The 26,589-nt window shown below is 36.6% G+C and overlaps 2 protein-coding genes across 2 annotated transcripts in view; both read right to left on the reverse strand.

Annotated features, from left to right (window-relative positions):
* Window positions 1-812: 812 nt before the first annotated feature.
* LOC146481313 (uncharacterized) lies at window positions 813-17,820 on the reverse strand. Its single transcript, XM_085108964.1, has 3 exons — window positions 17,634-17,820; window positions 9,952-10,323; window positions 813-1,360 (listed from the first exon to the last, which is right to left on the reverse strand). Exons 1-3 carry the CDS (start codon window positions 17,742-17,744, stop codon window positions 1,004-1,006), a joined length of 840 nt encoding a protein of 279 aa, XP_084965090.1. The 5' UTR covers window positions 17,745-17,820; the 3' UTR covers window positions 813-1,003.
* LOC146481312 (collagen triple helix repeat-containing protein 1-like) overlaps window positions 813-26,589 on the reverse strand; it is a 53,151-nt gene continuing 27,374 nt past the window's right edge. Inside the window, exon 4 of the mRNA XM_085108960.1 lies at window positions 813-969. The gene's annotated coding sequence lies outside the window, so the exon portion shown is untranslated. The remainder of the gene's footprint in view (window positions 970-26,589) is intronic.

Below are 26,589 nucleotides of genomic sequence, written 5' to 3' on the forward strand. Positions count from 1 at the left end.
TGAATGAATGAATGAATGAATGAATGAATGAATGAATAAATGAATAAATAAATAAAAAAATAACTGTTGTAGTGACAGTTTGATTGATCGTTTTCTGTAGTGCAACTTCTCTCCGCAACAACGGGATATCCGTAGCCAAAGTGAGCCCGAGAGCTATCTGTAGAGAAATATTAAAGGGTACACTTTCAGTGGGACTTACTTGGACAACTCGGTTTCTGAAATAAGTGCTATTATATCTGTTGTATAGTTGCATGCACGAGTGCGCGTTGAACATTAGATCACCACGAAGTAGCGAGGCGGGTACAACTGCTACTGCAACAATTATTTCAGATTAAAAGTAACCAACCAACGACCAGTTTTTTCTGGGGCATAGTATAACAATTATTTCAAGAATGCGCGTTGGATATGAGATGATAGCCAAAAAGGCGCGTAGCGCCCAGTTGGTACAATCATCTCATATCCAACAAGTGCAAGTGGCATGATTGTTTTATTAAAAGCAATCAAAAAAAATATTGCTTGACCTTGCTGTTTTCGGTTTGCAAGAAAAACCAGAAGACAATTTAATGGTCGCATTTTTTGGGCATGGAATAACGGCTCATATATCGTGGCCGATAAGCGAATCAAATTGAATTGAATCGAATTAACACAACGATCCATTTTTTTTAATAATAGCTGATATTCTATGGCCGCTACATTAATAAAAACTCTCAGTGGAATTACATTATCCAATGATACTGTACATTGTAATGGTAACGAATACAGTTTAATCTGCAATTACACTTATTACTGTCTAATAATTAGAGATGCCAGTATGACATTGCCAGCTTTCTTTATTCCTAACAAATTGCCCACCTAATTGGATCTGCTCTTTAATTCTACAAGAGAGACAAATATGGAATCTTTTAATGCAGCTTGTTGCAGACAACAGTTTTACTGACCAACTGAAGATTACTTTTACCACTGATAACACTAGTTTAACAAGAATAGTTTCAAAAGTTGTCCTTTAGGACTGGGGCCTAGAAACTTCTTCGATGATTATCCGGGACACTGAATTCCATCCAGTGTTAGCATCACTAACGGAATAGCTACTACACTTTCCTACCCATAACTGCACTGTTACCGCGCCCTGTGGGATATTCTCACAGTACCCCTCAAATGATCGGTGATGAAGCAGACTGGGATTCCCTGATGGCCAGTTGTTGTACACGATAGCCTCAATCGTCATTGGTCCACTGCATTCATTACCATTAAACTTGAAAAACCAGCGGCTGCACTGAGTACCTGAGCCATAGACTCTTGTGTTTCCCTGGAATGAGACTTTCAGTGCTGTTTCAGATTGTAGCTTGTTAAATGAGCAGTCCTGAAAAAAAGATCCAACAGCACATGTTCAAGTTATCGCTCATGTCACTGGTTCACATAACACTTAAATTACAATAAAATTCAGTGTAAAGGTGTTTGTAATTCGAAAGGTTATTCCAGCATTTTTTTCCCCAAATTAAATCGCCAAATGGCTTCTCTTCACTAAGACTCAGTTTTCACAAAAAAAGGAACTTGCCGGTTGTTTATGGTGCAAGATAACAATTTTCACCATACGATCAAGTTTACGTCTGAGCACTAAATCGCGTCTCTTGACCCAATGACTTGTGGCGTGTAACGTCTGCATACATCACATCCGTCTCAAGCACTAGATGTAAAACGAGATATGGATTGAATGTTCAAACCACAGGCAGCCCAAGCACGCGTCACTAGAGAGTGTGTAATGTGTAACAAGATGCCTATACTGGCATAAACGCAAGATGCTCTAGCTGATTCATTTATTCCAACTGTATGCTTCGCAGATTTATAAAACTATCCTTGCTAATGGAAAAGTTTGAGTTACGAAGATCGCGTTACGTTGTTTCCCTTCTGTTACGTTACATAGGGTTTCACCGGAAATTTCGGTAGTTCCATTACGATAAGGTAAGCTGCTCAATGACCTCTTTTCAGTCCCGTCGTGGTTTTAGAACTGTCAAACAAAGCACGATTCGTTCGCCAGGAACTCTCCAATTTCCACCGTTATAGATGTCGAGTGCTTCTTAGAAGTTAAGAGTAAATGTCTGTAAAAACCAAAGAAATCCCGGACACAGCTCAAAATTCGAATTCGCTCATACTTTGTAGATTGATAGGCCCTAGTACCACACTTATGAAAAGGACATCCATTTAACCAAATAACCACTCGTTTACGAGAAACGAATTTTAAATTATCAACGGCATTTTTGGTCAACAAAGCCTCAAATAATGTCAACATTCATTAAGCTACCGAATCAAGCAATCGTAACTTTTGAATCTCTTACACGCAAATCCTATTCATTAAATGCTGTTTTCTTCTCTGACTTGTAACATAACCAGGCAACTCTTCTTATAAATTTTTTTACGATTTTTTTTTAAGGAATGCCAACGGCTTCTCTTAAAGGCTTTGTTAGGACCTCCAACAAACTAGCCATAACTACCTGTGGTACTCAAAAAATCTCACCGAAAAACCTTCCGGGGGTACAATTTATGATAGTTTTCAGTTTCTATCGCTTCAATTTCTTGGGATCTTTCGTACGTTAAGAAAAAAACATTTCTAAACTGAGCATATTTTCACTATCCGCCATTTTGAAATGAACAACAAACACACTTGAATTGTTTATAAAACTTACATTGCTTTATTCAAATAAGCCGCTTGAAACATCTATTTGTACGAAGTATCAACTGCGGTAAATCCCTTTTATGTCTTTTTTGTGAATTGAAATCATAACCTAAAGTGTAGCAAGTTAACATAACAAAATCGCATCTGGCAATGGGTTTGCATAATTTCTACATTTTTGCCGTGACTCACCTCATTCCTGTCACTGACCTTCAACAAACTTGATTCCTTTGCCGTTATTTTCTTAGTTCTCGGTTTAATCTTACGTTCCCTACTATACAAGCCAAGCTACAAACCATTGTGAATCTTTCACCGCGAGCTCAGCCGTTCCAACCAGAAATTTGTGCAGTATTTTCGTCTATTTCGAATACAGTTTTACAGAAATTCACGTGATCAACACGGAACGTCACTTTGTGTTACTTTGCGTCACGCTCACGCAACTTCCAATACCCCTTCTTTGGCAAAACTCGCTTACGCGAACCTTGAGACTGGAAAAGGTCAAAACTGGCAAACATATTTTATAACTTAAGCTAAGCGAAAAAAGACAATAAACTTCTTGTCGCTATTTGTCTAGGAAGACGTGAATTAACTCAACGGGAACTCCAACCAATAAACCGGCAAATGGGTGGCTTACTGCAGTACACATTTGTTTTACGAACTTAAAAAAGATTAAATAAAAGTCAAGGCTTTTCAAAGCACTTTCAGGCTAAGGTTGACTAAAAATAGAAAATGAATAAATGTTTTTAAGTTGACTGTGATCAGCTTGTACCATATAACTGGGTTTTCATATACCTTATGCAAAAATGACTGACATTTTAACATTCCCGTTTGTTGCATTCACTAGCCTCGTTCAAGGTAAAATACTCTTTTGATTTTTAAACTCAATAACGAAGCTAGTGAGGCTAATTTAAATGCAAACAAAAGGATATTAAAATGTCAGTCATTTTTGCATAGGGTCTCTGCCCCCACCCTCCCACCCATTTTCTTTAAAATGAAACTCACGGTCGCGCGCGACAAGACAGTTACCGTTTCGCAGGACTTTCGCGCGCGGGGTAAACTCACGCACAGCGTCTTCTATTTGTCGCTCAAAAATTGTGACTGAAAAAGAAAAAGAATTTATTTTAGCCCAGATTCTAGCGGAGGTAGAGAGTCTGGCCCTTCGATCTTCGTCCTTAACCTATTGCAAACACTTTCATTATATCCAATTCTGATCAAACGAGGACTGCATGAAGTGCACCAACCACACATAAACTAAACACCTTAGGGGTTCGTCAAAATAAACAATTCTATATGAAAACGTATTCTGGCAGACTTGTCTTCCCTAACACTCCTTTATTGATGCCAAATTTTTGGCAACTTTAGCTTATGTTGCACTGTCCAATTGCAGCTTACAATGTGAGATTTGGGAAGGTTATAATAATAATAATAACAATAATAATAATAATAATAATAATAATAATAATAATAATAATAATAATAATAATAATAATAATAATAATAATAATAATAATAATAATAATAATACAGTCAACTCTCTCATAGCGACCACTTCTCATAAGCGACCACCTTGTAAACAACGGTTTTGTTTCTCAGTTAAATACTGTTTCAAGAGCTGTCTCGTAAGCGACCACCACTCAAATTTCTTAAGGGACCGCGACCACTTTTTAGGCCAGAAATTACTCATTCTTTTGTTTTCTGTTTCCGGTAAGCGACCACACAACATAATCACGTATGATCGCATGTAAATCATTACTCAGAAGTGACAAAAGTTCAATTTTGATGACGCTTCCCCGTACTGCTGACAGATAATGACAGTTTACAGACAGAGAAGATGGCTACAATTAGATCTTTAGGTAAACGGGAATTGTTACAGTGATCTGTTCCAAAATGAACCATGAACCATGTTATACAAAGTTTCATAAGAAGAATGAATAAATGTGAAAAAATCAAATAAATAAGTTTCTATTTGCCTGCTTTTAGCTGCTAAGGTAACATTTTTTTGTAATTAATTAACCAATCTAGTATTAGGCTTAGTTTGTTGATCTTTCCCGTAAGCGACCACCTCCCGTAAGCGACCACTTTGTCGTGCACCAAGGGTGGTCGCTTACAAGAGAGTTGACTGTAATAATAATAATAATAATAATAATAATAATAATAATAATAATAATTTTGGCAGGTGTCATTTACGTGCACATGACCTTTCCCCAACAAGCTGGGTAAGCAGATCAATGAACGGTAAGTTCCATCCACATTTAATCCCAGATTCTCACAAAGCTCCCTCAACATTTTAACTGGAAAATTTGGTAACTTCTTCTCGCTCGCCAAGCTGCATGACTTTATCGATCGCCAACCTAATCTCGACATTCCCGAACCGACTGAGATCAGGGTACGAGATTACCGCCAACCAATACCCAAACGTTCACGGTGCAAGGGACATATGGTCATTTCCTGGATGTTCGGCGGTGTTTGAAAACAGGCTGGCACTTCTTGCTAGTATGAGCTCGACTTCCGTTTCACAGCCACTAAATTTCAACAGTTTTTTGTGACCTGATACACTCTTGTTGCACGACACAAGAGGTAGGATCCCACACGACAGAATCCTACTTCTTGAATCACATCCACATTCGCCACCGACCAAAAGAGAGATGGACATTTTCCTTCTTCTGACCAGACGTATCAGCTTTCGGTTAACAGCCGCATTTCGGAAACATGAAAGAAAAGAGTCGGCTCCGAAAGGTTGTTCATTTCAGTAAATATTCTAATAAGTTTTATTAAACTGAGAACCGGGTTTGCGAGATAACTGTCTTTGCTTCGAATTTGATGTAATGACGGCATTTATCCTTTCATGATATTTGTTTTTATTCCATTTCGAGTTTCGTTTCGACCGATTTGCTTTCTTCACTTTGCAAGAGACTCTTTAACCGAGGCACGTATTCAAACAATACTTGTCATTGCTACGGTTTCACGATTGCCGTGGGCCACAGCACACCGTTTTGGACAGAACAGGTACATAATCATAGACATTATGCAGTTCAATACACTTTGGACTTATACTGCCCTCTTGAGGTAAATTGAAGGGGTTAAGTAATGACGGAAGGCCATGTTACGTGTACTGCGAGAAACGGCCCTTCGACAAGGGTAATTTGATACAAACAGGTAAGCTTATTTCAATCCATTTCTTTGTCGGATATGTGAAAATCTGTAGTAGTCCCGAAACATTTTATTCTTGGATATTTAAACCACCAAAAAAAGGGAAATTTTGGACTGACGCTTTCGAAAAAAAACAAACAAACAAACAAACTCAAATACATGCTCAGTCAGTGTCTGGTTCTCCAGGAAACCCATTCCAAAGGGACAGCACTAAAAGCAGGAATCCGGAATCTGAAATCCGAAATCCAGAATCCAGAATCCGGTTCCAGCGGAAGCCTCAAGATTCAACAATTAGGTTGTACAAAGATTGTCTCCAGAAAACCTTAACATAGTTTCAAAATGAAGATATAGACTATCAAATTTCTTTTCTTTACTGTACGCTCGATCGTTTTTAAATGTTTTAACCAAGAGACCAATCATTTTTCATTTGCAGGAAATAATGACTTAATTAGATTTTTTCTCTGGTGCCACGAATCGAAAAATATAACATTTGCGTTGACAATATTTTCAGACAATTTTTGTACAATCTAATTGATCAATCTTGAGGATTCCTCTGGAACCGGAGTGCAGTTTTCTGTTCCGGATTCCGGATTCCGGATTCCTGATTTTAGTGTTGCCCCTTAGTTTTCAAAATGGCGTCCGTCGGCAAATTTGTCATATTAGCAAACTTCAATGAAGTCGTATCACACAACTAACCGACATCCCAAAAAAATGCCAGCATAACTTTTGACATCTATCCTTTATTTGTATCTGCAGTATAGTTTGAGGTCCTAGTTTGGAGTACCGACATGATTTTTAGGGAGTTATATTAAGGTACCTCAAAACTATTTGAAAAGAGTATCGAAGGTGGCTTCAAGAAAAAACCCATGACCGTTGTTAAGGAAGAAAATAACCGCTTTTCTTATCACTGCTGAATTTTCTAGAGACCAGGCTATAAAGTTCCAGCAAAGGAAGATTTACAGTGTATTTTTAACGAACACTAGAATGCTATGAATATTGTGAAATTTCGATCCAAATTAGCCTCAAAACCAACGCAAACGTTTTTATTAAATTACTCTTAAGGAAACGAATTTTAAAACGAACTAACCCTGTTTTGTTTAGTTTGGGTCAAAGGCCTATCTATAGAAAAAGTATAAGCGAAATCGAATTTTGAGCTGTGTCCGCGATTTGACGATTATATTTGATGCTTAGGGACATTTACTCTTAATCTTTCGATTTACCTTTTCAAAATGGTGAAATTTCCGTTTGAAAACGGCGCACTTGAGTCCACAACATGTTAACAATATGGCGCCACAATTTAATCCAGTTTTAATGAAGAAATCAAATGATGCGTTGACGTCACACAGGTAGGGGTAAGTGGGTCCCCTCCCTCGCGATATAAGCGACAAGAATGGATTTTGATTGGCCTGCTTCTGTTGAAGACAATCAGAACAATACATCCCGAGTAGGAGAGGGGAGGGTTTAATGAATAAATTAATGTACAGATTTGTGGCTACGAGGAAGAAAAAAATAAATAATAATCGACCCGTTTTTAGACAGGGTATGCCCCTTCAGGGCATCCCGCGTAATAATTAATTACTGGTGGATCGATGACCTTCGAGTACAAGGGGCTGTTTGGAATTTAAATTTGTAAACGCGTTATAAGACTTGGTATTGGAAATAAAATAGTGTTGATTCCGAACTTTAAAAACTTAACCCATCCCAACAGCGGTACCTCTGCCAGCTCCATTGCCCCTTTCAAAAACTCGAATTACTAAAGCACGATAAAGATAAAGACCATAAAAAACATGCGATAACGACCAATAAGTGTAGATCTAAATTTTTTTCGCAACAATCAATCCTTTGTTGTATATTATAGCTCATTTGCGATATCTATTTGCACCAAAACATCAAAAGAATACATTTTTCTCAAGTCAACTTAGGTACTTTATCCAATGCGGCCGATATCTCGGGACCTTCGCGGTGTTTAGCTCGTTTCGGAGCGGAATCATGCTCATTTTCGACTGGTCTCTTCACCTCTGATAACAATTTTTTAGCTCGCTGAAAACCTGGCAGAATATTTAAATTTTGCCGTCTGTTGATCTCCTGTCGTGTCGCCTCGCAATACCATTGGTCGCACGGGACGGTGGAGCTACGCAACTTTAAGGAGGGATCTGCACTGTACCTCAACTTTTTTGTTAATATTATAATGATTGATTGATTGATTGCGCTGGCAGAGATGTCGCTTTGGGGATAGGATAAGTACTGCACATGAAAAGTGACTGTAGAGAGCTAATTTGACGGCGTATCCAGTCAAAATTGACAACACTCGTAGAAAGAAGCGATCGTGGAATTGGAGGCAAAAAGTACTCATTTCCAGCCAAGTGCGTGGGGATTTTTGACGACGAAGCATTCACCGAGGTTTGCAAAACACGAAGCTTTATCTGTGCATGAAAAAATCGCCGCCCGCATGGATTATCGAGGCGTAAACCGCCTCTGAGCGGTTTGCTGTCGAAATCCAAGTGTGCAGCCTTGACTCCGCCTTATGAAGGAAGTAACAGTGATTTTAATTAAAGAATACCCAAAACGGTATAGTAACCCCCAAACGCACAAGAATATTAATACGCCAGAGGTGAGGCAGGTTTATTCATTTTATTGAATAAAAGTTAAAAGTTAGCATTATTTAAAGTTCGGAATCGAGACTACTTTATTTCCCATACAACCGGTCTAATAAATTCCCAACGGCCACCTGTAGCCCAATACCGCTTGCACTCAAAGGTCATCATTCCACCATTTATTTCCTCGCGAAGTGAGGGCCGAAGGCCCGAGCGTAGCGAGGTTAATAAATTTGTCGGGCCGAAGGCCGCGCTCGGGAGCTAAGCCGTGAAAATTCGAGCCGAACATATATTTATATATATGTATGTATTTTTATATATTTCCGTGAAGGTGTCCGCAATATTGCCTAGCAACGGTGAAAAACAAAGTATGAATGACGTCAGGTTGTCTGGCGTCGTCTGGAGCAAAATTTGCATACATCGGGAAAGTTTGCGTGCCGGATCAAATTTCATCAATATTCTCTGGATACAGAACAATCTCTCCAGAATCTTTTCCCTTTCTTCCAGAAATCTTTTTTGTGAAAGATTGCATTGAAGAAATTTCACGTTTTGTGGCCGCGGTAAAATAATTTTGCGTGGGAAATAAATTCATCGAACACGACAGCGTTGCACGCCCGTTGTACATTTCATCGCGTCAGAAATAGATTTTTAACCGCAAACTAGCCTGTGGAACTACGAAAAGACCATGCTCATCAAAATAGTTGCTATGTTCAGAAACCTTTTAATCACCTCATTCGATGCTACAATACGAGTAAAGAGGGCTTTCCACCCAGCCCCAGCTTCGCGAGGTTTTGCGAGTCACGTATTTCTAGTTAACTATTATAATCAAGGATTAGTAAAGTGCGTTCGATCTCTAGTAAAGCAACCTTTTTTTATTGAAAATTGCATGGCATCCAGACCGAAGTGAGTCAACCCGGGGACTTCACTTAGCCAGCGGGATTCAAATCTCTGGTATGAAATCGAGGCGAGTGGTCAGCCAGTCCAAGATGGCGCCCAACCCTGAAATCGCACAGCATTCAGAAAGAATTGACACAAATAGTATGCGTTCTTCTAACGAATGCAATTATTACTCGCTCTCTTGTAACGCGAGCTTGGGCTGCCTGTGTTCAAACTAAGTTACGCATTACCCTCGGATATCGGATGTAGAAACAAGCAAAAACAAAAAAAACAACAACTGAAAACAAAACAAATACAAAATAGTCCGCACTCGAAAATAAACAGAGTCAGAAAAACATGTGAAAAACGATCTTTAACAATAATGGTTCCATAAATCGTGCAAAGCACTAGCCTTAAAACACGTTAATAACAATCTAATATTTAATAATTAAAAAGTAACCCTGTTAAACAACAATATAAAAAAAAACAAAGCAACTATTTCCTCCGAAAAGAGTTAATAAAGTTTACACAAAACTTGGAAATAAAATCTAAATAAATAAGCGCGACCCTGCCGTCAATAATAAGTTCAATTATATCTATTTAAAATAATAATGTGAACATGTCATATTATTCTACTCTCTGATTCAGCGTGTTCTTAGTTACCTTAATCTTTCCGTTAGATGTTCCGGTTGAGCTTTTCCACACGCACTGTTTCCAGTTTGTTTGTGGCACTCCACTTGCTGGACTTCCTTTCACACTTTCTCCTTTCTCTCCTTTGTCTCCTTTTCTTCCTTCAGTTCCCATCACTCCCCGCTCTCCTTTCATTCCCGTCATTCCTGGTAGCCCACTCTTCCCACGAGGCCCTACGGTACCTGTGTCCCCTTTTGGACCCATGATTCCTTGAGCGCCCTTGTTGCCAATTTGTCCTTTAGTTCCTTCTCTTCCCTGTGGTCCTTGCGGTCCTGGAATGCCAGGCATTCCCGGCATGCCATTTGATCCTGGTATGCCTGGGAAACCATGGCCAATCATGGCTTTCTAGGATTAAAGTATAGCGTTTATAAGATAGTAACACACAGAACAAGAGAGTAAGGCCAAAAATAAAAAAAATCTTAATATTACTGATGTTCTTCCTTTAGGATCATCTATGCATGGGCGAATTCGGCCAGTGCGAGCTTTCCACAGTTATGAATATCTTAACATTTGAGGAAATGCCACTTAACATTGTGATTTTTTCAAACATTTCTCTGCACAAAATTTGGTTTGGTTGGTAAGTGTATATTGAACGTTGACATGGCAACCAAATTCAGAATTGGATCTTTCCTGAATAGTCCAATATGATTGATCCAATCAGGACTTCAAAGGAAACCTCTTTGGACAAACTATTTCTCTTTCTAAGTGTCATTGTCATAGCTATAGCTTTATTATTCTTAGAGTTATGTATGGAGGTCGGAATCCGCCCAATCTTCCCCTCCCGGCAATTGAAGACACACAACAAAACACGAGGAGCTGTTTATAGGTGTTAAAATTAATTAGGTTGAGTGACAGATCCTTTGATCGAATTCCTGAGTTCGAAAGCGGCAATCTATCAAAAAAGGGCCAATTTTTATCCCCCGTCTATTGTCGTTTAGTAATGAAGTCTTTCTGACTAGTAAGCTTGCCTTCTGTGGAAATACACAGTTAATTGGAAGCGAAAAATCCTTTGATCTTTCCAGGAACCTGACTATACATCGATCTAATTTTCGATCTAATTTGCGCGCTAGATGGTCCTAAATCAAAGAACCATAAGATCAATATGTCTTGATGTGCTCGCGCATCGTTTAATTCTTTAAGGTGGAGATTTCGAGTTTATTTTTCTGCAAGCTAATTTTCTGCATCATTTTTCCAATAACTAGATGCAGATGCAAAAGACGGTTCCTCTCTTGCTAGATGATAAATAAAGTCAATCTTCATCCTCCCTACTTCCGCAAAGGTAAGTGCAATTTTCATGTTGCTTATGACCTTTATAGATTTTATCAGTATTCGCGATTTCGTGACCTGGGCAACGCTCAAGGGTTTATGTGTCGATCACCAGCTTCCGTTCACCGTTTGTAGGAAATCTTAGAATCAGAGTCAGCTAAATGTATTTATAAAGTGCCCTTTATGTTGATGTCGTTGCGTTGCTATGTTAGTATTTCAGATAGCAACGAAATCAATACAGGATAACTTAAAATCGAGTTGGCTGGCAATCAATGTTCACCACTCTTAGTTCAACAAAAATGTCAAACAACAGCGGCTAAACTTTTACAGTTTTATTATGTAAATGTTAAAATCAGTGTTAGGTCACGTGTTCTTTCGGGTGCATTGCCTTTACTTCGTGAGCGAACCCTGACCTATCAGAAATCTCTTCACAGTGAGATTTTATAGACAGCGCCGGTTCTTTTCTCGGGTGTGTCGGCCAGCAAATAAGGACGAGCAATCGGGTGTGTCACCTTTGCTTTACCGTTTGTAATAATCGGTGTATTTTAGTTTTTCAACTATCAGCAGTCTTTTCTTTTAAAAGTGGCTTTAAACAATAGGAGTCTTGTGGTGATCACGGAAAATTTTACTGAATTATTTCGGTTGTTAAGGTATGCGGCTCGCCATCATGGAGGGAAGCTGCGAAAGGTGAAGCAACTTGCACGGCTGGAAATTTTACTCCGTGAGCAACCTTTGATAAATGTTCTGTCATTAAGTAGAATTTGTTTGTCACATCACAGGCTGAAATCTAGTTGCTGGTGGCCGCACGAAAGCAAATCTTGTAGGAAAGCCAATCGTTTAGGCGTGAACAATTAATTTAGTAATTTATATTGCACAAATTCCTTGTGAACTGATACTCGAATGGCAAATTACAGTTCAGCAAATACTAAATAGAATATTACAATTTCTAACTAATGAAGTGTGAAAAGTGCAACTTAATCAACCAATTAAGTTAAGTAGTTAATTGATGCTGGATGTCATCCAAGTGAAAAGATGAGACATAAGGCTTAAGTCAGTCAATTAAAATTGACTGACTCGACACTAGTAATTGATAACAGCAACGAATGTGCTACTAATGCACGTAAGAGAACGATCACCAAAGGTGGTCATAAATTTAAACAAACTAATGTTGGAAATACAGGAACGCTCTTCCTCAATGGATTTAGAGACTGTTTAGAGACTATTTACGCTTTCATGAACTGTCTAGGTTCCCAGAAGCTATTGTGGGCATACTGTGATGTTCTCAAGGCGAGAAATTACCGGTTAAACCAGTTTTTGTCAGGTTTTGATTCTACTCTGTCTTTGAATAAAAGTTAAGTGTATCGAGTGCTGGATTCGTTTCGGTGTGTTTTCTGACTGTTGGCGCTTCGGTGAGCGAAACTTTTCAACAACTAATTCACAGAAACTCCAAAACTTGACCACACTCATGAGTTTCTTCCTTTTGAAATTTACCTTACTATTCTCATTGGTTTCTTTAATGTTGAGCTAATTTCCCCTCAGCCGGTTGGAAGCTAAGTCACTCTAAACGGGGAGTTTCCCTTAATAAGACGCCTGCTGTGTTTGGCAAGTTATTTTGTAAGTGTGAATATTTCCGTGATTCGCCTTAAAAAAAGAATACTGAGGGTTAAATACTAGTTTGCAGGCCAATATGATAATAATTAAAATTATAGGTCGCGTCCCCAGGTATCAACAAATTGAAAATTAAAAGTTTGATAAACGCTTTTATACAGGTTGTCAACATTCTTCCGTGCAAATTTGCTGTGTTATATTTGGAAACATCAAATTTATTTTCTACTACACAAAGCGAGACGACATTCACGTAATTATGTTCCTCATTTGGTTTTTTGTCGTCCATCTCTTTTTATCGGAGCACAAGCAGTTTTTTTTTACTCGGAATGCCCGCAGGGCAGGCCGTGTCTAGGTTTGGCTCGGGTATCTTTTTTTTTTCTTCGTAGTAGTTACAAATCGCCACATTAATTTATGCATTAAAGTATGTCCTCCCCTAGTGGGATTTATTGTTCTGATTGTCTTCGACAGAAGCGGCCCAATCAACTTCTATTATTTTTGCACATATCAGGAGAGAGAGGACCCTCTCATCCCTTTCTCTGTGACGTCAAATTATAATTTGATTTATTCATCAAACCTACATTAAATTCTGCCCTCTCCCAGAAGGGATTTATTGTTCTGATTGTCTTTAACAAAAACGACCCAATCAAAGTCCACTACGAGGGAGGGGACCTACTTATCTTTACCTGTGTGACGTCAAACAAACATCATTTAGAAGGTTGTTTTCGTTCAATGGCGGCCACATGTATGAATTTGACACTCTGATCTGCCGTTTTCAGAAAGAAAAGAAACGTTTTTCAAGCGGTAAATCGAAACAATTACTTCCAAGTAGTACTCGACAGTTAAATCGGTGGAAATTGGGAGAGTTTACCGCGAAGAAACTACGCTTTTAAAACAGATTGAATAATTCAACGCGGAGGAAACCAGACCAGTTCAAGCGGGGGTTATGACGTTATCGCAGAGTAATTTCCGGTATGATTCCCAGTAACACAACGATAAACAGTGTCACGCAGTCTCTCTGAATAAAACCATTGAATTATTACGCGTAATGCCCCATGACGTTATGGCAGAGTTATTCCCGGTATGATTCCCAGTAACACAACTATAAAATATTACGCAGTCTCTCTGAATAAAACCATTCAATTATTTCAATTGCGAAGGGAGGATAGTTTTTAAATATCTGCGAAACATATCACGGGGAATAAATGGGGCTACATTAAGCATTCCGTGTAATGCGGATTAAGGGCATCTTGTTCTAATATCTTCAAGGAACTAAATTAGTGTTCATCAGGATTAATATGTCTCTGTTTACAATGATAACGTTCTGAAATCAGCTCTATCACTGTAAACTAATTGATATTATAATGTAGAACACAAGTGTTAAAAAGTTTGCTTACGTAGCAAATAATAATACACAGCGTCATAATTTAATAACTCAGAGAAGGAGCCAAACCTTCAGCATTTTACGACGCCTACTTAATTAGCTTACAGGGAATCAACCAGTCTATCAACTCTCGATAAATCTTATGGAACTGCTTAACAGAACACTTGCCAGCTGCAGACACCTAAGTAGGTAAAAAATTCTAATTATTCGGTAATCTCTTCAAGAAACTAATTTTAAGTATGTACAAACAGTTTCTGATTATGTGGTGATTTCTTCAATAAACTAATTTTATTTGTTAAAAAAATCAGTGATGAGTGCGATTAAGATGGCTTTGTCGATGAAGATAACCTCATGAACCAGGCTCAATTGTAGACAACAGATGTAAAATAAATTTTAAGGCTTCCAGATGCGCAGCTGCAACGTTGGGAAATCGAAATGAATAATTGAGACCTGCACCACTCCTGCCATTTCAATGACGGAAAAATGGCGCGTTTTGCTTTACGTGCGAATTCATTTTGGGGAGACGGTTATTTTTTCTTATTTATTCTGTACAACTAATACCAAGCATTATAATTATAGATTTTGAGAATCAGCCAAACAGCTAAAGTTTCATCATTTCCGGACGCCTTAGAAAACACAAGCTGTTTCCAATTATGTTCTTATCTGTTCAATAAATCAATTTTAGCAGGTCAATGGGCCAGCGCGATTAATGGAAATGGCTTAATGAACATAGATAACCTTATGAGCTTGGCTCAATCCCAGGAAACACGATGACTTAAGAATGTAAAATATACGTTAAAGCTTGCTAGGACCCAGCAAACAGTAATATAGTGTGAGATACATGTACCAGCCAAAAATTCAGTATTCCTCGAGGCTTACTTAATAATTATCTTTAAGAAAACCGGGCAATCTAGCACCTCTAAAGTTTCAGTTAGATAATCTTAATAAAATCCATCAATTTTCAGTTTTGCCAGTTAATTTAAATCAATGGTCAGTGCGATTGAGGTGGCTCTGTCAACGGAGATAGCCTCATGAACCTGGCTTTGTCGCGGTAAACTGAATAACTTAAAACGAAAAAAAAAAAAAAAAACAAGCATTGATAAATAAATTTGTTAACCAGACAACAACATTCTTCCCTGTAAATTTGGTGCGTTATATTTGGAAACATCAAATTTATTTTCTTCTACGTAAAGCTAGACGACATGCATTCACGTAAATGTTCCTTATCTCTTTTTACCGGAGCACAAGCAGTTTCTATTTTTTTTCTAATATCTTCAAGGAACTAAATTGGTGGTCAACAGGTTTAAGATGGCACCATTAACAATGATAACGTTTTGAAATGAGCTCTATCACAGTAAACTACATGGAAACAGAGGAAACAGATGCGTAAAGTATGTCTTAAGGCTTCCGGATGCGCAGCTACAATCTGAGAAAAGTGAAATGAAAATGGCTCTGTCAATAAAAATAACCTTATGAGCCAGGCTCAATTGCAGGAAACATATGTAAAAAAATGTCTTAAGTTATCCAGATGCGCAGCTACAATCTTGGAAAATTGAAATGAAAAACTGAGACCTGCACAACTCCTCCGATTTCGATGACGGAAAAATGGCGCGTTTTGCTTTCCGGGCGAATTCATTTATTTTTCTTATTTTATTCTGTGCAACTAATACCAAGCATTATAATAGATTTTGAGAACAAACCAAAGATTAATCATTTCTGGACACCTTAATTAGAAATCAGAACCTGTTTCCTATTATGTAGTTATCTCTTCAATCCTGCTTCAATAAATTAATTTTAGCCGGTCAATGGGTCAGCACGATCAATTGAGATGGCTAATGGACAAAGATAACCTTATGAGCTTGTATCAATCCCAGGAAACACGATGACTTAAGAATGTAAAATATGCGTTAAAGCTTCCAGGGAGTCAGCAAACAGTAATACAGTTTGAGATAGCAGCCAAAGATTCAGTATTTCTCGGCGCCTACATAATGGTCTTTAAGAAAACCGGGCAATCTAGCAGATCTCGTAAAGGTTCAGTTAGATAATCTTAGTAAATCCCGTTAGTTTTCAATTATGTGTTAATTTAAATTAATGGTCAGTGCGATTGAGGTAGATCTGTTGACGGAGATAACCTTATGAACCTGGCTTTGTCGCGGTAAACTGAATAACTTAAAAAGAAAAAAATTAAACAAGCATTATAAATAAATTTGATGACCAGACAAACATTCAACATTACTAGCACCTTTCTTACATTACAAGGCAATGTTTAGGAGGACAATGGCTTAAGTCCAAGAAACTTTAGTAAACACGGTGAGCTTCTAATTATGTCTTGATCTCTTCTGAAAGATGACTTCTTCAGCGAAGATAACCTTTTGAACTTAGCTTTATCTCAGGAAACAGCCTGACTTAAAAATTAAAATATGTACTAAAATGAAAAGGAAGGTCTACGCAGCTGGCAAATAGCATTAAAATGTAGGTTGAGAAGCAACCAAAGTTTAAGCATTTCGCGACGCCTACGTACCTAGCATTCAGGAAATTGGCCAAGCAACGAAAACAATAAACGAGGCCGATTTTGTGTTGTCATATATGAGTTTGAGTGCCATAAAGGTACATTACATTTTTTTTTTTATCAGGTGCCTGGAAAGCACAGTCGGTAGAAAGTATCTTTTGGCAACGCGGAAATCTAGCATTGTAGCATCTTCTCGGTACCCGCAGCCAACAAGTTTTATTCCTACTGTAAAACCAGTTTTAATTTCTTTAGTATCTATTTTCTGAATCTCAAAATAAGCCACTCTTCGAAAAATAAAGGTCATTTCGCTTCTGAAACAGTGTTAACCTTAATAATTAGAATGAACTAATTCCAACTCGGCGCCGTTAAAATGAGCTTGTCTTCCCTTTCAGCGTCAGTGACAAAAAAATATAGTCTTGCATAGCACGTAATTATAGACCACTCAGCAAGGCTTACATTTTAAGGCAATACTCCGCGATCACAAATTAACGTACGGAAACTGCGACAATCCAAGCAGCCGAACACTAGTTGAGGCCGATGTTATAGATTATAGTTTTCTTCGAAAGAAAGGACATTTCGCTTCTGAAACAGTGTTTACCGTACTAATTAGAATGAACTAATTCCGACTCGGTGTCATTAAAATGGGCACGTCTTCCCTTTCAGCTTCAGTGGCAAATAAAAAGAAAGTATAATCTTGCATGGCACGCAATAATCAGTAGATCCCTCGGCAAAGCTTACATTTTAAGTCAATACTCCGTGATCGAAAACTGCGACAATCCAAGCAGCTGAATACCAGTTGAGATATACCTTGTAGAAATTGGGGCATACCGATAATATACTTTACCGTTCCCTTGCAATCAAATAATAAATCTGTAATACCCATGTACTCACCTCACACAAGTCTTTCGAAGCGGCCGTTTCCTGTTGTTGAGGTTTCGTAGTGGTGGCGTGTGAGCCCACTAATAAACAGAGAACCAACAAAGCTACAGAGTACCTTGCCATGATGTGAAATACACAAGAACTTTGCCTCAGCTGTGATGATATAAACGAAGCTGGGTGTGTTCTGACCTTTTAAAAGTAATTCTTTTATTGACGTTTTTTTTTTTATTTCACCGCTGTCAGACAAAATATTGATTTACCATCGATTGACGCACATGTTCAGCATATGAGCGCACAACAAGACCGTAATGCTGAATAGCGTGTAGCGTGGGGGAGGCGGTGCGCTTAACATAAGCTTTTCTCTCCACACTCCAGACCCTTCGATAGGTTTGGTGCCCTCCCTTGGTGGTACGATTTTCGCAATGACACAGGATTATAAAGGACTATAAAATGCCTGCATGGAACTATATAAAATATAAAATGCTATATAAAATATAATATAATAATCCTATATAAAAAAAATACTTTATAAAATATAAAATATAACTATAAAATGCCTGCATGGAAATTCGATACAACGAAATCCCCGTCATAACGAACACAACCCACAACCACTAACTTGTACTACCCAAATTTATCCCGCTTTAACGAATAAATGTCATTAATGACTGATGTTGAACGAGAAACAAATCAACAGAGATTGAAATCCATCTCATCATATGCTGCAAGAGGACATCGAAATGACATATGCGCTGCTGCCAATTTGATTTTTCTAAGAGATGAAACGTGACGCAGCTTATTGTTCAGAACTATAGTTTTCGCTTTACTTCTTAGTCGAAATGAGACGCAATTTTTAGCCAGAATCTGATATAATGACGATTTTGGTCGTCTCCCTACAAATCTGTTACAACGAGATTTGAAACCAATTATCACGAACGTATTTTCCCAGTCCCTTGGTACTTCGTTGTATGGGGAATCCACTGCACGTGGCTTTAAACGGAAAACGGGGCTGCTTGTCACCTACTGGGTTATTTACACGCCCTTATCTTTTCGCTTTGTCCTTGATATGTTTTTTTATAACCTGGGACTATTTTTGCGTTAGTTGACAATTTTATGTTTCACAAGAACACTTCAGACCACCTTCAATGAGCCTGAATTTAAAAAAAATAATAAAAATAAAATAAGAGAGATCTCATTTCGGGCTACCTACAGCTACAGGTACAGGATGTTGAAAATACTTTAACCTCGTTAAGGGCGAGGGGAAGTGGGTTCTGCTTGTGCTAACGTTGAACTTTTTTTTATATTTGAGTAATTGCCAAATGTAAAACTTCAGTTCAGGAATTAATTTTAGCTAGTTAGTCATTATTGTGATCATGACTCATTAGTTCTTGAATGTAATGTTACCAAGGCAACAATTGTTGACATGCAGGTATTTCAGAAATAATTGAAATATTTCTACTTTTTTTTATTTTTAGAAAAAAGCTGCTCTTGTTCTATACATTAACTTTAATTTCTGTTTTTAGCACAAAAATATTGACAAGTTATCCGCGGATGACTTAATAAACAGATCTTATGAAGGTGACTTTCATCAGATCTGTTTGTTTTTCTTTTTCTGTAGGTCAAGAAAAAGCCTCCTCGACATTTAAATTAACTTTTTCTTCTGTTAGATGAAACGCTTGCCCCCTTTTTTTTTTTTAAGCTAAACCCTCCTCTTTGATTCCTGTCTTTCATTGTTTAAAGTTATCTCTATTTCCTTAGCTGTTTTGCCAATCCTTTGGGATGCCAGAAATCAATTTCTTCTCATTTTTCATAAAAAAAACCCTTGCTCTTCGGCTCAGCGAATTCAATGAAAATTTACGAGTACCAAAACGGCTCGGTATTAATTTCGGTTCGTTTAACTCCAAACTCTAAAATTCCGCAGAATATTGCGAAGCAAACAGCGTGACATAAAGTTGGTGGTGCCCACTAACTAGCTCAAAAGTTCAACACCTTTTGCATTATAATAAACAACACCACAGGAAAGAGGCCTGCAGAATATAGCTTTTACCTGAACGGGACTTTTCAGGATTTGACTGACAGACTCAATGGTAGAGTCACATCAGTACAGCATTTGGCTCAAGGGTCGTTAATTGCTTGGTTCGCGTGAAAACAGCTTAAAGTCAACTTAGTCAGCCTGCTTAGTACTCTCATGCAGACAAGGTGATCGCAGAAGCGTTGTGTGCGTCAAAATGAACGAAATATTAGCAAATTGGACAAACGATAGTGCCACAAACGCTTCGTCTCAGGAGCTGGACTTGTCCTTAGGAAACTTTGTGTTTTTGTGGACTATAACTTACTATGTTCTGATTGGCAGCGGATTCTTTCTCAATCTTCTCGTCATCTACGTTATGTTACGAAGCCGAAAGATACGTACAAGTATTTCAAGTTTTCTGATCTTTCATTTATCGCTGACTCATGTTCTTTATCATGTGGGAGTAGCATTGTTGAGAATAACCGAATTGGAGGATTCGCCACAGTCATCATCCAAAGCCTTCGTGTTCACAGAACTTTCATGTGCCGCTACAATTTTCAGCAGTCTGGCTGCCATTGCTTGGGATCGACACAGAAACATTTCACAACCTTTCAAGAGTCTTGCACCTCAGTATTTGAAAACCTACTTTCTTTTAATTGCGAGTGTTTGGTTGTACGCTTTCGTGACCGCCATGCCGTTTATTTTCAGCGTTCAATCAAATTCTCAAGAAATATGCTGGAAAGAGAACAACGCGGCAACCGAAAAGTGTCGTAAATACACTTCCTGTAACTGGTCTTCGACCTAGGAAACACAGCTGTCAAAGACGTTGTTTTTCATCACGGCTTTTCTTATTCCTTTCACGTACATGTTGGTAACTTACACAAAGTGTGCAGTTAGTTTATGGAAAAGAAGGAAGACTGGAGAAATTCACGGCGCTGTTGCTAAATGTAAAGTAAGAACAATTCGTTTGATGGTCATGGCCCTTCTGGTCTTTGCCGTATGCTGGGGACTGAAATTTTTTGTGGAATGGCTCCGAATCTTTGGCGTCCTTGAAAACAATGTCATGTTACAAATGTTGTGTCTCATAGCGCAGGCATCAAGCTCGTATTCAAATCCCAACGTATGTGCCTTTTTAAGCCCTGAATTACGGAAAAACTGTGAACTATTGTTGTTGCTGTTTTCCACGCTGCTCATTTATCCGTGTTCGGTATCATTATCATCGAAATCAAATGCAACCTCCTCTTTAAACTGATCTTAAATTCCGTTTACAGCTCACCTAAGCTAACTTTGAACATCGCCTAGAGAAATTTGGAACGTAATCCAGCAAAAATAAGTCTTTCTTATGTTGTCAAAATGAAAAAGTTCCAGACTTTTGATACCTCTAACCTCTAAAAGCAGGACATTTTTATACTTAAGTATACTGACTGAGTAGTTTCCTGGTGTGAGAAACATGTCACTCGAGCAAAAACCGCTTCCCTTGGATAAATAAATAAATAAATAAATAAATAAATAAATAAATTACTATTGTAGTGACATTTCGATCGATCGTTTGCTGCATTAAATTTTCGCTGAAAGTGTAACTTCTCTCCGCAACAACAGGATATATCCGTTACAAAAGTGAGGTCGAGATAGTCGGAGTCATTTATCTGTAGAGAAATACTAAACGGTACACTTTCAGTGTGTCTCAATTTTTTTTAAATACCGTCACTTATTGGACAACTCGAATTTTTAAAGAACTGCTATGATATCTCTTGTATTGTTGCTGTTAGCTAGTTAAAATTATTGAATGCACGAGTGCGCGTTGGTCATTAGATCACCATGAGATAGCCAACGAGGCAGATACAACTACGACTACAACATTTTTTTCAGATTAAAAGTAACCAACAAATAATTGGAGCATAGTGTAATTAACAATTACTTTAAGAATGCGTGTTGAATATGAGATGATAGCCAAAGAGGCGCGTAGCGCCGAGTTGGTTAATAATCATCTCATATCCAACAAATGCGAATGGTATGATTGTTTTATTAAAAGCAATTAAGAAGTAAGTAGTTAGATGTTTGAGGGTATCAGCTCACTTTTCAAAAAATGATAAAAAATCCCATACGAAACCTTATAAATCCAATATTTTTCCTAAACCCTATTAACTCCACATTATCTCACCCCAATCACTGCATTAATTATCTGAAACCACAATTACTGATTTATCCACCATCTTGATTTTTGAATCCAACCCTAAACTCAAAAACCTAAATTTTTATCCTCGGTTTCTCAAAAACCTAAATTTAGGTTTTTCATAAATGACGCCCAACTGACCCCAACTCACAAACAATCATCGATTAAATCCAACCAACTCATCAATCGCTGATTTGAATGATGAATACAATATTTTTGAACACCAATTTGGATAAAAAAATTATCTAATCTAATTTATATGAACAACCAATTTGATCATAATGATAAAACATATTTTATTCATCCAACATTTCAAAACTATGCAACATCTGCTGATGGTTATATAATTAACCGAAAAAGATTGGAACCCAGAAAAGGATATTTGTCTGAGAATGGTTATTACATAATTTCTCCGGGGCCATACAATACATGCCCAGCACATCGGTTCGTCTATGAAGCTGTCAATCAAACAATAATTCCACCTGGAATGCAAGTTAATCACATTAATTCCAATCGACAAGACAATTCCATTGAAAATCTTTCATTGGTAACTCCATCAGAAAATATGAAACACATGCATCAAGCCAGAAAAGCATTTTTTAACAGCCCATATTCAGAAGATGAATTACAAACAATCAATAGATTAATGGAATTTCCACCAATGGAAGACAATGATTGTGAGTTTTCAAGGACTGAAAATAAGTTGATAAATAAGATGTATTATAGAATGTGTCACAATTTGGATGACATTAATTTTCCACTGTATCGTGATTAATCATCAATGAATACAAGGCTAATTTAATCAACATTTTGATTTGACTATGAATGATGTGTTTTGGGGCATCAATTTTGATACAAAGTCAATTCTTAAACTATATGAAGAGATAATTACAGTATACATTATTGGTAAAAAAAGTGAGAAAATAAAAATTAGAGAAAATATATGAGACCTCCAATTTCATGAAAATTAAATGGAATTGAAGGCCTTGATGCCACAAAAAATGAAACAAGCAAAAAGGGACCGATCCAGTATCCCATCATTGCAAAATCTGGATGTGGTTGAGACTGTTGGTTCTCAATCTACTATGTCAAACCCAACACAATATTATCATATCCGACAAAGCATATATGGATTATATGTCTGGTGAGAATTCATTATTACCAAAAACGGTCAAAAATTATGTTATTTATAATGAAAAAAGATATTATACACATCCAATTTATACCAATTATGCGGCTTCAAAGTCTGGTAAGGTAATCAATTGTCAAACAATGAGAAAATTAATTGGTCGTAAAAATTATAATGGTTATATGCAAATTTTTTTGAAAATGAATAATAAGAAACAAAAAACAAATTTTGTACATAGATTCTTTTATGAATGCTTTCATGGTATTATTCCAGATGGTAAGGTAATTGACCATATAAATGACATTAGAGATGATAATCGAATTAAGAATTTACAAATTATGACAAAACAAGAAAATTGTTTGAAATCAGCAAAGAATCGAGATTATGGATTTGCAGCTAATAATCATAAAAATGTAAAATGTGTGAAAGCAACAAATTGTGAAACAAATGAAATCAATTATTATCACAGCACATACAAAGCTGGAAAAGAATTAGGAATTAATCCTGGTCTTATTAAAATGGTTGCTGAGGGATTAAATAAATGCAAAACTGGAATTTCAAAATTTAATCAACAAGCTTACTGTTTTGAATATATTGATGAAAATGAGTTACCAACAAAATCCGTTTCAGTTAAATGGAGAAAACAAACATTTACATGCCCGAATTGTAAAAAACAGATGCAAAATGGAAGTAAATATAATCATATGAAATCATGTGGTGAACCCATTGAATCATTCGAATTGGATATTAAAATGAAAGAATCTGATGATAAGTTTACAGAAGATGAAAAACAGTTAATTGATCAAGCATATGACAAAATGATGAAAAAAATCAATAATAATGACTTTCCATATAAGAAACAATTGCAAGAACATTTTCCGAATATGAAGTTTTGGTAATTTTTTGTATATATTTCCTGTGTATGCTCAATGAGTGTATACAGGGATGAATTCCCGCGACAAAGTGACACGAAATAGGAGCCGACCAAGTACTCCGTCCACGCAAAATCTTGGTGTGAATGTTGCCTCCAGTCTTCATTCATCTATGCCAAACCTGGAATCGCAAAATAACCGCACTTTCAAAAATAATATGTATTATAGATATATGGATAAAAATAATTTATCAAAATTAACGAAAAATCAGTTAATTGAATTATTAATCGCTAAACAAAAACCGGTTCCAAAGCCTCGAACTAAGAAAATGGTTCCAATTCCTTTTCCACGAAAATCAGTCAAACAAATGGTTCAGAATTATGAGAATACAATCATCAAACCACCTGTTCAATTTAGAGATGGACCTCAACCTTTGCCGAGAAACAACATAATTCCACCTCCGATTCAATTTGCTGATAAACCCAAAGCTGCACCCAGAGTGAAAAAAGTATCATTTGATAATCAATTAATACCCAGACGTCCAATTCCAATGCCTCGAAAAAAGAAAGTGACTCCGATTCCAACACAAAGAACTCAAATCACAGAAGTTGCAAGAGCATTCAAGGGATATACAAAATCTTATGAAGTTGGAATTAAAAATGAAACAGATCCTTTGATTCAAATGAGTTCAACCAGATTAGCTATTGCTCATTTTATGAAACAATTATTAACTCAAATGAAAGGAATTAAATTTATTGAAACTTTGACAATTTATTTTGAACAACAAAAAGGAAACCAAACTGTCTCCAGAATTGGATATTTTAATAGTAAACCAAAAACAATAACTAATGCCAATGATTTTCAAGAATCTTTGGATGTTAATGTTGAACAAATTATGAATGATATTCACAAATGGATTAGTGAAGGTTCAGCTTGGATAATTAAATCAATCAATGGACATTACATTAATATTATCAAATATGAACCATTAACTGGAAGTTAATACATTGAACTCCCAAGTGAATTACAACATCACAAAAGTGGATTGATTAATCTCAAGAATAAAGATAATGAATGCTTTCGTTGGTGTCATGTCAGACATTTAAATCCACAAAAGAAAGACCCACAAAGAATCAAAAAAATTGACAAATCATTTGTCAAACAATTGAATTATGATAACATTGAATTTCCAGTTTCCATCAAACAATATAACAAAATTGAAATCCAAAACAGTATCAACATCAATGTTTTCGGTTATGAAAACAAACAAACTTATCCAATTTATGTGTCCAAAGAAAAGTTTGAAAATGTGATGAATCTATTACTTATTTCAGATGATGAGAAAAATCATTATGTTTATATTAAAAATTTTAATAGATTTATGTATCGAAAAACAAGAAATAAAAATAAGAAGCATTTTTGTATGCATTGCCTTCAATGTTTCTCCAAGGAAGAAATATTGTTGAAACACAAGGAAGTATGTATTGAAATCAATGGTGAACAATCAATCAAAATGCCCGAAGTTGGTTCCAAAATAGAATTCAAAAATTATAATAAACAAATGCAAGCACCATTCGTGATATACGCAGATTTTGAAGCAATTACTGAACCAATTCATGGTTGTAATCAATCTAACCAACAATCTTTTACTGAAGCTTATCAAAAACACACTGATTGTGGTTATGGATACAAAGTTGTTTGCTGCTATGATGACAAATATTCCAAACCAATAAAATATTATCGTGGAGAAAAAGCTGTTTACAAATTCATGGAGGCAATGCTTGCTGAAGTCAAATACTGCAGACAAACTATTAAATACAAATTCAATAAACCATTAGTTATGTCTCCAGAAGATGAAGACAAATTCCAAAAAGCAACATCTTGTCATATTTGTGGTAAAAAATACAAGAAAACAGATAAACGTGTCAGAGATCATTGTCATATTACTGGTGAATTCCGTGGCTCAGCCCATAATCAATGTAACAGGGATTTTACAATAACTGACAAAATCCCTGTAATATTTCATAATTTGAAAGGATATGATAGTCATTTTATAATGCAAGAAATTGGTAAAATTATTGAGACCAATACTTATGTGGATAGAAAAGGTGAAACCAGACAACACAAAATTAATGTAATCCCAAATAATATGGAGAAATACATGGCCTTCATGTTGGGTTATAATTTAGTATTTATCGACAGTCTTCAGTTTATGAATCAATCATTGGCTAATCTTGTAAAGAATCTACCAGAAGATGCATACAAATATACCAATGAAGTCTTCAAAGGTGAAAAACTGCAATTAATGAAACAAAAAGGAGTTTATCCGTACGATTATATGAGTAATTTTGATAAATTCAATGATACTCAATTACCAACCAAAGATGAATTTTACAGTCAAATGAATAATACACATATTACTGATGAAGAATACAGTCATGCACAAAATGTTTGGAATACTTTTAATTTGAAAAATATGGGCGAATACCATGATTTATATCTCAAATCTGATGTTTTTTTGCTGGCTGATGTATTTGAAAATTTCAGGAAAACATGTTTGGAATATTATAGATTGGATCCATGTCATTATTTTACATCTCCGGGATTATCTTGGGATGCAATGTTGAAAATGACTGAAGTCAATTTGGAACTCATTACGGATATTGATATGTATCAATTTGTTGAAAAAGGTCTTCGTGGAGGAATCAGTTACATAGCCAATAGATACGGTAAAGCCAACAACAAATGCATGCAAAATTGGAATCCCAATGAAACAAGTAAAT

This window comes from Pavona decussata, unplaced genomic scaffold, assembly GCF_977016875.1.
Source record: "Pavona decussata unplaced genomic scaffold, jaPavDecu1.1 SCAFFOLD_51, whole genome shotgun sequence".
NCBI lineage: Eukaryota > Metazoa > Cnidaria > Anthozoa > Scleractinia > Agariciidae > Pavona > Pavona decussata.